The following is an 11,814-nucleotide window of genomic DNA, read 5'->3' as shown; positions in this document are numbered from 1 at the left end:
TCTCAGCCTCCTGTCGGCGTTCAGTTTGTCTCCTGATGCTGAGATCGACGTGTTGCTGCCCTGCTATGGTAAAGAACAGTTCAGAAACTATATGAAATGGGAAAAACGTTATTTATTAACTGATTAAGTCGTGTTTTAGATTGTTCTTGAAAAACTAATCAGTCACGGCTGATGGGTGCACTTCTTACAGCAGACAGCCGCTCCGTCTCTTGCAGGTACTGCGAACCCCCGCTAACCTCTAACCTCTAACCCTATAAAGTTGTTGGGTGAAACTTGCCAGGTAAGTATCCCGTATCGGACTGACGACTATCAACTTCGCACATCTGGTTCTGACTCACGGTGGGAAATAAAAAAAATAAAGACAGTGGAGAATTGTTTTTTCTAGCAAATTTTCAACAACTCAGGTTCATCGGCGCCACTTTACGGCCTGCTCTGCCCGTCCGCTGGTCCCGCTGACATCTTTCTGTGTTTATATGCAGACAGAGGTACAGATAAAACCTACAGCACTGAGATCTGGACCAAAAGGCTCCAGATCATAACGGTCACCCAACGGTGTTAACGTTTCTTTACCCCATCGCACTATCCTTCTCTAGCTAAACTGCACGGTGCAAAACTGATGTTGGACTTTAGTTTATGCGCTGCATAGATTTCCTCTGTGCGCTGAGAATGTGTGAGCAGTGTGTGATTTGTGCAAACGGGCAGCTTAGAGGGAACATTGGTCATGGCAATAGACTGGCCCTAGACTTGACCTTCAGTCGCTACTGATTTACACACAGGAAGACCAGAGTCAGGCTGCGAATGAGTTTCCTCTCCAGGTGAGACAAACCGACTGCAGGTGGGTGGCTACCTAAGACTAAACTGAATCCTGGCACACAGCCTGAACAAAATGAGCCCTACCTGATGAGCCCTACCTGTGGGGAGGCCAGCATCAGGCTCAGACTCCAGGCCAGCAGCAGCAGGCAGCGGTTCCTGCGGTGCGCGCTCAGGGCGTCCAGCGGGTGCAGGATGGCGTAATGGCGGTCCAGGGTGATGACGACCAGGATGAAGGCAGCGGCGTGCATGGCGAACAGCTTCAGGAAGCAGAGGAGTTTGCAGAGCGCCTCGCCACCATACCACTGCACTGTGATGTTCCATGCCGCATCCAGAGGCATCACCACAAACGTCATCATCAGGTCCGCCGCTGCCAGGCTCAGCATCAGCGGCCTCAGGTGAGACGACAGCCGGCGGCCACGCCCACACCAGACGCTGGCCAGCAGCGCCAGGTTGCTGCAGGCAGCGAACAGGAAGAGCACTGAGGTGGCGCCGACCCGGAACTGAGCAGCTCGGGTGAAACTGGGAGGCTCCCAGTCGGTGAGGGAAGGTGGGGGTGATGCACTGGTGGGCGGAGTCAGAGATGACACGTTTCCTGACATCCTGAGGACAAGGGGAAAAAGAGCGGTGTGAGCAGATCTGGCTCAGCCCTGAACTGCGTCTGACAGGCTCAGACAGCGGGTCCACTCAGAGCCACGCCGGGTTCTAACGGTTCTGATGAAAGCAGAATCACATGCTGAGCTGTGATTGGACAATTTAGAGCACCTGTCCTCTGTCATCTTTTCTGCAGTTGGATGTCCATCAGAACTTTTTGTCCACTTCCTGTCCTCAAAGACTGCTGGCAGGTTTCCTTTCAGAAAGAGGAAGGGAACCTGAGGGTTTCCATGGCAACAACTTCTCACCTCTGAGGAGAAATCAGGCGATAATCATGATGGCAGGAGAACCTTGACTAGAGCCTGGTTCTGAAGATGGAGCGGGTCCAGGAGCCATTCATCTCCTGCTGGGTAATCTGGCGGTGATCTGACACCAGTCAGACCCAAATCCATCCAGATCGGACAGAGCAAAGGCGCCTCGGTCTCCACAATCAGATCGGCTTTCAGCAGCCTGACGCTATTTTTAGCCTCTGCCGCTCTGTGTTCACCGTGTCGTCATGGCAACCTACTCCTGCGTGACCGCAATGGAGTCGCCGACTTCTCTGACTCTGGAGCCACTTCCTGTTTATAAATCACAGCAGACGAGACGGACCAACATTTTAATCCAGATGTTTCACTTTCTCCACTTTTACCACCAGAACCAACAGAACCATCAGAACCACCAGATCCATCAGAACCAACAGAACCATCAGAACCACCAGAACCACCAGAACCACCAGAACCATCAGAACCAACAGATCCATCAGAACCAACAGAACCATCAGAACCAACAGAACTCCTCAGCCTGTCTGTTTGAACCAAACTCTGAAGAATCAAACTTGATGCTTGGAGAACCGGCAGAACTGGCAGGTTCTACTGATCCTTAGATCCAACTCAAACTAACGGCTCAGACATCCGAGAGACAGGACAGAACATCAACCTGGTGGTTCTGTTCACCTGGTGACCAGAACCACCAGAAGAAGGAATTCAGCATCATCTGGATGCTTTTATTGTGAAGGAGTTGGTGTTTTTACCTGCTCAGCAGTTCTGAATTGGTTCTGCTCCTCAGGCCCGAGTCCGGAGTTCTGCTCCTTTCCTCCTCATGTTCCCCTAGAACTCCGACCCAAACAGAACCAGCAGAACCAGGTCTGGCCCAGATTACGATCCACAGCAGCTGATCCAAAACAGAGCAGGAGAACTGGAGAGACCCGGAGACTGCAGCAAGGGGGCGGAGCCTAAAGCTGCTGCAAGGGGGGGCAGTGTGTGTGTGTGTCAGTGTGTGTGTGTGTGTGTGTGTCTCAGTGAAAACATTCAGGTGAGACGCAGCAGGAAGAATTTATTGATGAAGCTCAGTCCATCCTCTTCCTCATCGTCTTCCTCCTGCAGCATCAGGTGTGAATGAATCAGAACCATCCGGGTTCAGGGTTGGGTTGGGTTTTGTTGGGTTGGGTAACCTAATCAGATTGTATTTAAAATGTTTAGTCCAGATTTACCAAAGTTAAATGTTTTCAGATTAAATCAATCTGTTATAAATCATTAACTGAAACAGGAAGTTTCTAAATGATACCTTATAATCAGGTTCAATGATCTGCTGATTAGAAGGTAATTTTATTTATACACACATTTTCAGCAACAAGGCAATTCAAAGTGCTTAAGGACAGCTAGGTGGCGCTGTCTCTACTGGTGTATTCCAGCTGCTGCAGCCTTTAATGGGGAAAACATTCTGCCAACTACACAGCGCCCCCTGGTGGCCGACCTGCTTCTAGTTTTTATAAAATCCTCTGGGAATTACAAAATACAATATTTTTATCTGACTCCCAGATTCAAACACAGGTAACCTGGTTACCAGGTTAGCTGGTTACCAGGTTACCTGTGCCTCTTTTCCGCCGGCTCTATTTCAGCAACCGGACCCGGCTCAGCCTGACCTTACTCCAAAGCAGGGACGGTCTCGAAAAGGCCGGTGGAAATGCTCACAAAGCGAGCCGAGCCGGTGGAAAAGGGGGATAGGTTACCTGGTTACCTGGGTGTCGGGAGGTAAATCTGCAGCAGGAAGCCATGATGGATGCAGAGCTGCATGAAGGTCATGTGATGAAACATCTCAATCCTGATTGTCTGACATCATCAGTCCACTGTCCAATCAGAAGGCTACATCAGAGAACAAAGGCGGGACCTCCAACTGGCCTCAGGTGAACCTGACTTCCTGAGATCACCACCCGACTCCACCTGCTCCGGTGAAGAAGCTTCACTGAAACACAAAGAGTTCATTTCAATAATTCAAAAGCTTTATTGTCCTTTAAAAAAACAACAATCAGCAGGTGTCAGTTACCTGTCCGTGTGAGGGTTCGCTCTGTCCAACCACAGCTCACCTGGAAACACAAACAGGTAGCTCACACCTTCAGCTCCAGTCGACCTGCTGCTCAGGTGTAGCAGGTGTGTAAAGTCCAGGTAACTCACCCTGCTGAAGCTCCTCTGGTTCTGAGCTGAAACACAGACTTTGTGGTCACACCTGATTTTCTACACCTGGATTTCTCAGATGAACCAATGAAACGCTGTTATCTTACAGGTGTCGTCCAGGTGTAACTCCGCCCTCTGGATCAGCAGCTGCCTGTCTACCTGAGCTCTTCTCAGCTTCTGCTCCTGAGCATAATCGGGTGTAACTATAGCAACAAAAAAAGAAAATAATAAAGGTAAAACTTACGTGGAGACTCTGCCCTTTGCTCATCTAAATGCTGATTGGCTGCCAGACGTTGTGCCACGTCAAGCTTCCTGTGAGTTCAGAAATGAGACAGAATGAGACGCGGCGCTGAGCTCTGGGTTCCCTCTGATCCACAGACACTCACCTGACATCCTGGTGACCAGGTGAGCTGTGGGGCTGGGGCAGATGTGGGCGGGGCCTGTTGGGGCGTCGCCTCTGAGGAGAGGAGAAGGAAAACATTTGCTGATTTCTAACATCAGACACCTGAAGCTGGATGGGTGGTGCTACAGGTGAGGTGCTGCAGGTGAGGTGCTGCAGGTGAGGTGCTGCAGGTGAGGTGCTGCACCTGTGTCACAGTCAGGCTGAGCTGCAGAGCTGCAGTCAGACGCTCCACCAGCCGGTCTTGAACACCTTCATCCTCCTGAGGACAACACCACCAACTGGTCATGATGATCTGTGGGCCGATCTCTGATTGGCTCAACTTCTCTCATTCAGCGCATAGCTCAGATCTCAGGGTGACCTTTCACCTCCAGGTGAGACAGGTGCGCTACCTTACAGTGAGAGAGCGCGCTCAGAGCCTGTTTGTAGAGCTCAATGGCTTTCTGCAGCTTCTTCTGCCTCAGGTAACACTCAGCCAGACGCTCACACACCTGGACCTCAGCCAGGCGGTCGCCTGCACAGGTGGAGACACACAGGTAGCACACCTGGTCCTTATTAACAGATACAGGTTACACATCTATCCTTTGTTAGCACACCTTCTCTTGGTACCTGTGTCTCTGAATCCCTGTAGAGCCAGGATGAAGCTCTCTGCTGCCTCCTGGTCATCCCCCAGGTGACTGGAGGCGATGGCCAGGTTACTGAAACATCGAGCCTGATCACCACGGCAACCTTGAGAGCCTGCAGGTACACACACCTGAACGTCACACTGAGAACAGGTAAAGGTCTATTGAGAGGTCAACCCTCAGCAGATTAAGCTTCAAGTGTTTCACAGGAACACCTGAGTTGAACGTTTCCATGGCAACGCTCACCGTAGAGCCGCGCGGCCAGCCGGTGCAACTCCAACGCTGAGCTGAAGTCGCCCGCGCCATTCAGTGCCGCTCCCAGGTTGTGCAGCACTTTGGCCAGCAGGGGGGGGCGGTGAGCTGCAGGCTCCACAGCTCGTTGGAGGCAGCTCACCGCCTCCTGGAAGCACCTGATGCGGCAGTAGGCCACACCCACCGACAGGTACAGCTCACCTGGACAATATCAGGGAAGTTACTGAGCGGCTGCTGCAGGAAGTCTCTGGGTTAGGAAAGGTGATTACCCAGAATGCTCGGGTCGCTGACACTGCTGCTCAAACTCAGACACTCTGTCAGCACGCTGCTGATGTCATCATGGTTGGACAGATCTGACTGAACCATGTGACTTCCTGCCTCTTTAAGGGCAGCGGCTGCAGAGTCCAACATGGAGGCCATTTTATAACTCTCTGCTGCGCGGAGGAAACTCTGCACCGCCTGAGGCCAGTCCTGCAGCAGACATGACACAAAACACCTGGAAAACCACAGAAATCTAATTTACAGGAAAACTGACAGTTGAATATTTCTCATCAGCTTCTGGGTTCTGGTTCTGACCCAATCCTGATCTGGTTCTGGTTCTGACCCAATCCTGATCTGGTTCTGGTTCTGACCCAATCCTGATCTGGTTCTGGTTCTGACCCAGTTCTGACCTGGGTTCTGCTGCAGCAGCGGCCCAGCTCCATGCAGGCGTCGCCCTCACTCCCTCCGTCTCCCTGCGACCGGTAAAGCTGAGCGGCCCGCAGGAAGTGGGCGGCAGCCTCCTGGTACTTCCCCAGTGCATTGTGGGCCAGCGCCGTGTTGAACTGCAGGTCTGGAAGCCGTTCCGCTTTGGGACCGGGCCGGTTCCGGCGCAGGAGGTCCAGTCCTCTCCGAGGTTGGCCCGCCTCCACATAGGCGGCGCCCAGGTTGAAGGAGCAGGCGCGCACAACCCGTGAGTCCTGCAGCTGGACTCACAGGGGCAGGATGGGAAATGGAGTTCTCACACCACCAAAGGACTACAAGCCCCTACACACCACCAGCTAATGGGCCAGCAGTGGAATCTCACCTGTCTGACTCACCTGTGCAGCAGCCTGCAGCGCCTGCTTGAAGCAGCGCAGCGCGTCCTGCGGCCGGCCGGCCTGCAGCGCTCCGTGACCGGCCCATGTCCGGTCCTCCACCTCTCCTGTCGTCTTCTGCTGCCTCCTGTTGCTCCTCTTCACCTGCTCCTCACCTGGAGGAGACTCCTCAGAAGCCATGTTGGATCTGCAGCAGGTGGGCTCACCTGGCTGAGAGGAACAGATGTTTCATTCCTGGAATCTTATTCAGAACCAGAACCCAACCTGATGAGTCACAGCTCCAGGTGACACTCCACAGATGTTCACCAGGTGTGAAGCTGAGCTGACTTAGATCACACAGGGCCAGGATGAGCTGAAAACATCTCTGAAACACAAGGAGCGCCGGGTGTCACCTGTCCAGCGAAGCTATTCTCTCCAGCTGAGCTGAGCTTACCCAGTGAATGTTTGAGCCGTATTTGGACATGCAGCATTTCTAACTGCAGCTGCCATGTTGTGCCTGGAAAACACGGACTGCCCCTTTAATGCCGCCAGCTGACTGTAATCTCCTTTAATTTGCTTGTTTTCATGTAAAGCACTTTGAATTGCCTTGTTACTGAAAAGGTGCTATATAACCTACCTTACCTTATGTAACACCTATGGGCTATGCAGCTAACTGCGGCTACAAGAGCATCAGAAGACGGTTCTTTTAAGGAGCCTGAGGTGTGAATGAAGACAGGATTCAGTAGTTTTAGTTTTGGTGTATATATTAGTGATTTGAATAAAAAAATAATTACAAATGCATAATGAGAGACAAATTGACTCAAAATAAATCAATCCCAACATCATAAAGTTCTTGTCCTTTTTCCTAGCTCGCCATCCTTAGATCCAGAAGAGGGTCTGATCCATCAGGGGGAAAAATCCCAACCGAAAAGGCCAGAAAACCCATTAAGTCTTTTATCAAAAAACAATTATGTGGAACCATACAAATGAAATAAATATTACATTCAAATGCAATTATTAAATTCCTAATAAAGCCATAAACATTTCAATCAGGTTAAATTAACCATAATTTAAATAAAGTAAAACAAAAAGAATATCAATCATATTTCAAACTAATCAATTTAAAGTTAAAAAGTTGAAATCAAAGTTAAAGTGTACTTTCAAAATATCAATCAAGAACAACAAAATAAATTGTCAAATACTCAAGCAGAGTGAGAATAAGAAAAAAAATTAAATAAATACATATACTGCGCAATATCAGCTTAAATGTAGCTACATCCCATTTTGATCAATTTCATTTGAAACTCAGTATCAATACAAAAAGTGCCAGAAGAAAATCAGCAATCAGGTTACCTTCCGGAACAGAGTGGGGTTACTAAACCACAATCCGCTGCGGCAATGCCTGAGGCCCAGCTAACCAACGCCAACGGCTCTAATAAAACAGCGCTCCAATGAGCCATCAAGCAAAAGTTTCATGCTAAAGCAATAGTGCTATCAGATGACAAACTCACCAAAGGATCAAATCAGCGGATACTAGTGATGGGTCCGGCAACACCGATGCATCAGCGCATGCATCAAGCCCACAGACCAAACCCGGGTCGGTGCGCGTGTTGGTTTCAGCAAGTCACGTGACCGATACAGGAACTGTTTGGAAATGGCATTAAAGCACCAAACTGTGTCTATAAGGAAGCGAATCTGTCAAAAGCATTTGCCAAACGAATTCTTGATCTTTTACGGCATCAACTATGGCGCAGCTTCAAAGGAAAGGTTTCCTCACTGTGGGACCGTTTTGATCTCATATCGGAAAATAAATTTGTTTTCATTTTGTTGTTTCATCCGGTTCTTGTCAGTTTCTACTTGATCTGAACCCAAATTCATCTGAAACTGACTCTTAGTTTACTTTCATGTTGTGTTCTGCAGGTTAAGTGTCGCATATGTTTGACTGTCTTATTTAAATAAATCCACCTCCTCAATGCTGAGGCATCATGAGAATGAAGTCCCAGATAAACTCAGATATGCAGCCTGTTGCTCCTCTCGACTTAAATCGAAGCTTAACGCAGTTCTTGGTTTTCAACAGCCATTTATTGTGGACACGTCTTTCTAAGTCCCCCAAAAATGCCGTCAGAACTACAGACAAAGGTAGCACAAACCTAAATCAGTTCACAATAAATGGCGTATTAACATAAATAAAAGATACAAATAAACAAAACTGTCCCTCATTAGCAGCATTGACTCCAGAGGAATAAATCTTAATTTCTTACAGCTTCTTCAGCTTGAATGCCCATGTGGCTCCAAGTGCGCCAGCCAATGCTTCCCTGGGCAACACGTGGTCCGCGGAACAAAACAAAGGTTGACTTGCCCATGTCTGTTCCCAGTAGAAAGTAACCCTCAATAGCCTTTCTTGCAGGACCACCAACATACTTTCGTAGGTAGTAGATCTTTTCACCCACTGGGATGTTCTTTCTTTCAATCAGCATTTGAAATGAAATTTTCCAATCCTTGTACTTGATTGGATCACCATTGAAAACAGCAGGTTCTGGAACTGGTAATCAGTCAATGGACTCTGCTAAAACCTTTGCCAGTACTGCTACTCCATCTTCCTGCGTAGCATTGCTAGTAGGTTGTGCACTTGAGGTGTTGTCTTGTGGTGGTGTAAATGGGTGCGCGCTTGGATTGAGTCTTGAAGGTTTCAACTTAGGCTGAGGCTGGCTTACTGGAATTGACGTGGTCCTTGATTTTTCCACATCATGCAGAAGATCCGATATTTCTTCATCTGAGTCGAGTTCTTGCTCAGTCATGCTTTGGCAACATTCATCTGTTTTACAGCTTCTAAACATTCAAGGTCTCTTTTTCTTCGTTCTAACATTCTTTGGGTTTCAGCATTCTCTGCTTCTTGTTTTGCAAGCCTTTCTTTGTTTTCCAATTCAAGCTCTTCCAGTTTCTCTCTTTCACACTCCATTTCTTCCATCATCTTTAGAGTGGCTTCCATGGCTGCAAGTTCTGCTGCTGCTTCTTGCCTTTTGACAGACAACGTACTCGAATGGCTTGAACGTACACTACCCGATTGTGTGGAAACTTGAGAGGTTGTTGAAGTGAACACAGAGCCAGCTTCACTCCAACCAGCCGATCTCCTTTCTATATCTTTCTCATCTTCCTTTGCACCAGTGTTTCTTTGAACTTGGTTTATAAGTTTTTGTGAAACTGCATCACGTGTCCACTCTGCGACGAGTGTCTCTGTCAGGTGTTTCATAACTTCGCAGCTCTTCGTAGGCTTGCTTCACTTCTCCTGAAGCATGTTGGATTTGAACGATGTAATTGTGCAAACTTGGTTCATCAGGTGCTTCAAGTGATCTTTTAGCTTGTTTAGCAGCAGTTTTCCATTTGTCATAACTGATCTTGAAACGAGCTTGAAGCCTGCTCACCCTTTCTTCATGTAGTGCTTGGCCTTTCTCTGTGAGTTTTCTCTGCCTTACACTTTTCCTCAAGCCTTCTTCTGGAACAGCTTGACTTGTTCTTGCCTCCAAGGGGATTGTATCTGAGGCCTTCTCTTCATGACTCCCCTCTTGCTGCAGCTCCATAGCTCCAGCATCACAGTCTTTCTGCGTGACCATGTCACTGTTCAATTTGTGTATGTACAAAGGGTTTTCTTAACTGTAACTTAAAAAAGTTCCTATATTAAAAATGTAGCTTCAAGCACTAACCTTTCAATTTGTTTATAAACTTAAATTATTTTTTCCTTAAATGAAATTAAATGTAGTGTATCTTTAACACTCTTTAAAAACCACCTTTTATGTGTTTTAAACTTAAATTATTTCTATCTTCAAAGACGAACTTAAATGTGGTATAACAAACACCTTAATCAGAACAATAAATCTTCTTTCGCTTGTTACAAAACAGAAAAAAACTTTCATGTGAAACTAAATTATAACTTGCCTTTAAGGTACCTAAGTTTACCCTTAAATTGTCAAAACACTTGTAATTCACTTAAATAGCTTGGTAACAATTACCGTGCATCAAACAAATACATTTCTTAAACTTGAGCTTGGCTTATATCACAGCAGGTTACCCCCTAAAGCACTTATAGAGTCCCTTTCAAAGTTAGCGAGGTTAATTCACCTCTTCACATTTAACTTATTTTACTTGGTGGCAGATTAACCACGCTGCACTCCTGGACTCTGGCTGCCTCTGGTTCAGGTGCATGCAGCCCGTCTTTTCCTTCACCCCTTAACGGGCTGCTGGTTGACGCTCCGCAGCTGCAACAGGCTCCGCTCTTCCCTCCGCACTTGTCCAGCACGAAGCAGGCAGATCCATTTTAAACAGCGGGTAACTTCCTGTTTCAAAAATTATTATTTTTATTTAAATTTGGCGTTTTATAAAGGAAAAGGTAAATTGTTATCTCTACTGTTAAACATATTGAGTTCATATATTGTTGTTTTGAGTGTCAGTTTGGGGTTTAAGAAGAACAGTTAACGGGGCATACCACTATAGTTCATGAAAGGTTTCCCACGATCTCCGTCGCGCTCTTTCTGTTCGAATCCCGTGTGGGAGAAGGTATGTAGTTTTGTTTTCTGGGGATAATAAGTGTATTTTAAATATAAGTATTATGTTTTTGTAAAATAATGTGCTTTTCGGCATTCAAACTTTGTTAAACAGGCGCTGTGAAGCACCGTGCAGAGAAAGAGCCTGTTTTTGACTTTTCTTTTTCTGCTGTTTAATGCAGGAATATTAAAGGTGCCTTCAAGATCAGCTGTTGTCTGGCTGTTATTCCCACAGACACAACGCAGATTCAATTACGCTACAGCAGCATTGACTCCAGAGGAATAAATCTTAATTTCTTACAGCTTCTTCAGCTTGAATGCCCATGTGGCTCCAAGTGCGCCAGCCAATGCTTCCCTGGGCAACACGTGGTCCGCGGAACAAAACAAAGGTTCCCTCTCCACATTTGAATATACACTTAACATAAATTCAATAAAATTACCTCACAGTTAAACTTAATGTTTTATATTAAATAAAATCTAACTACTGCCACCTTAAACCAAAACACAAAAAAATAAATAAACCAGATGCAGTTGTTTTGACAGCAGCTACACACCCATTCTACAAATTACTCAATAGGGTATAAGCCACGGACTTCCGTTTTAGCACTTCCGCATTTTTTTTCCACATAGCTGTATTTGCCCACAGTAACCTTTAACGACGTTTATCGGATTATTGAAGTAGCTTCAACAACTCCGACGTCAAAAAAGGACAAGGGATTACAAAAATGAATCATAGAGGCATTAGTTTATAAAAGTGGAGGCAAACCTAAATTTACCATTTTAAAAACAAAAAGCAGCAGGAGGATGTAACTTCATAACCTCATTTTCTAAGCAGAATCTCAGAGGGAAAAAAAGAGAAATTACGTTGTGTAACGCAAGAACAGATTATAGCAGCCAAGTGGAAAAATTCACTCTAACGTGGATAATAATGATGAAACAGCAAAGGTAGATAATATATTTGGGATTCGGGAAATACGTGATTTGCACCATTTGTTCTGTGGGTTTTTTATGTGGGTCGGTGCCACTTAAGGTTTTGGACCTTAATCTGAC

General features: G+C 46.8%; 3 protein-coding genes across 7 annotated transcripts in view; 1 reads left to right on the top strand and 2 right to left on the bottom strand.

The window, feature by feature from the left end:
* The window catches only part of gnrhr3 (gonadotropin releasing hormone receptor 3), an 8,753-nt gene extending 5,631 nt beyond the window's left edge, over positions 1-3,122 (bottom strand). For 2 of the 5 annotated variants that reach the window (XM_016666415.1, XM_016666419.1), the window contains exons 1-2: positions 1,544-2,116; positions 912-1,413 (exon numbers count right to left, since the gene is read on the bottom strand). In XM_016666415.1, coding sequence (XP_016521901.1) covers positions 912-1,413; positions 1,544-1,545 — 504 coding nt within the window. In that variant the 5' untranslated portion in view covers positions 1,546-2,116. Of the gene's footprint in view, positions 1-911; positions 2,117-2,476 lie in introns of those variants that run through there. The other 3 variants (XM_016666416.1, XM_016666418.1, XM_016666417.1) reach the window with 3 other exon arrangements.
* Positions 3,123-3,215: 93 nt separating this feature from the next.
* Positions 3,216-11,814, bottom strand: part of ttc24 (tetratricopeptide repeat domain 24) — a 31,392-nt gene continuing 22,793 nt past the window's right edge. Inside the window, exons 2-14 of the mRNA XM_016666413.1 lie at positions 6,251-6,453; positions 5,843-6,136; positions 5,441-5,642; positions 5,166-5,372; positions 4,906-5,034; positions 4,689-4,810; positions 4,484-4,558; positions 4,283-4,353; positions 4,141-4,208; positions 4,004-4,079; positions 3,897-3,922; positions 3,769-3,808; positions 3,216-3,687 (exon numbers count right to left, since the gene is read on the bottom strand). Coding sequence (XP_016521899.1) covers positions 3,588-3,687; positions 3,769-3,808; positions 3,897-3,922; positions 4,004-4,079; positions 4,141-4,208; positions 4,283-4,353; positions 4,484-4,558; positions 4,689-4,810; positions 4,906-5,034; positions 5,166-5,372; positions 5,441-5,642; positions 5,843-6,136; positions 6,251-6,453 — 1,613 coding nt within the window. The 3' untranslated portion in view covers positions 3,216-3,587. The remainder of the gene's footprint in view (positions 3,688-3,768; positions 3,809-3,896; positions 3,923-4,003; positions 4,080-4,140; positions 4,209-4,282; positions 4,354-4,483; positions 4,559-4,688; positions 4,811-4,905; positions 5,035-5,165; positions 5,373-5,440; positions 5,643-5,842; positions 6,137-6,250; positions 6,454-11,814) is intronic.
* The window catches only part of LOC107834697 (selenium-binding protein 1-B-like), a 24,630-nt gene continuing 18,863 nt past the window's right edge, over positions 6,048-11,814 (top strand). Inside the window, exons 1-2 of the mRNA XM_016666422.1 lie at positions 6,048-6,054; positions 7,764-7,769. Coding sequence (XP_016521908.1) covers position 6,054; positions 7,764-7,769 — 7 coding nt within the window. The 5' untranslated portion in view covers positions 6,048-6,053. The remainder of the gene's footprint in view (positions 6,055-7,763; positions 7,770-11,814) is intronic.

The sequence above is a fragment of the Poecilia formosa genome, unplaced genomic scaffold (genome assembly GCF_000485575.1).
Source record: "Poecilia formosa unplaced genomic scaffold, Poecilia_formosa-5.1.2 Scaffold723, whole genome shotgun sequence".
Classification (NCBI taxonomy): domain Eukaryota; kingdom Metazoa; phylum Chordata; class Actinopteri; order Cyprinodontiformes; family Poeciliidae; genus Poecilia; species Poecilia formosa.
Note: the sequence above shows the minus strand (reverse complement) of the source record. Positions and strands in the feature narration are given on the sequence as shown.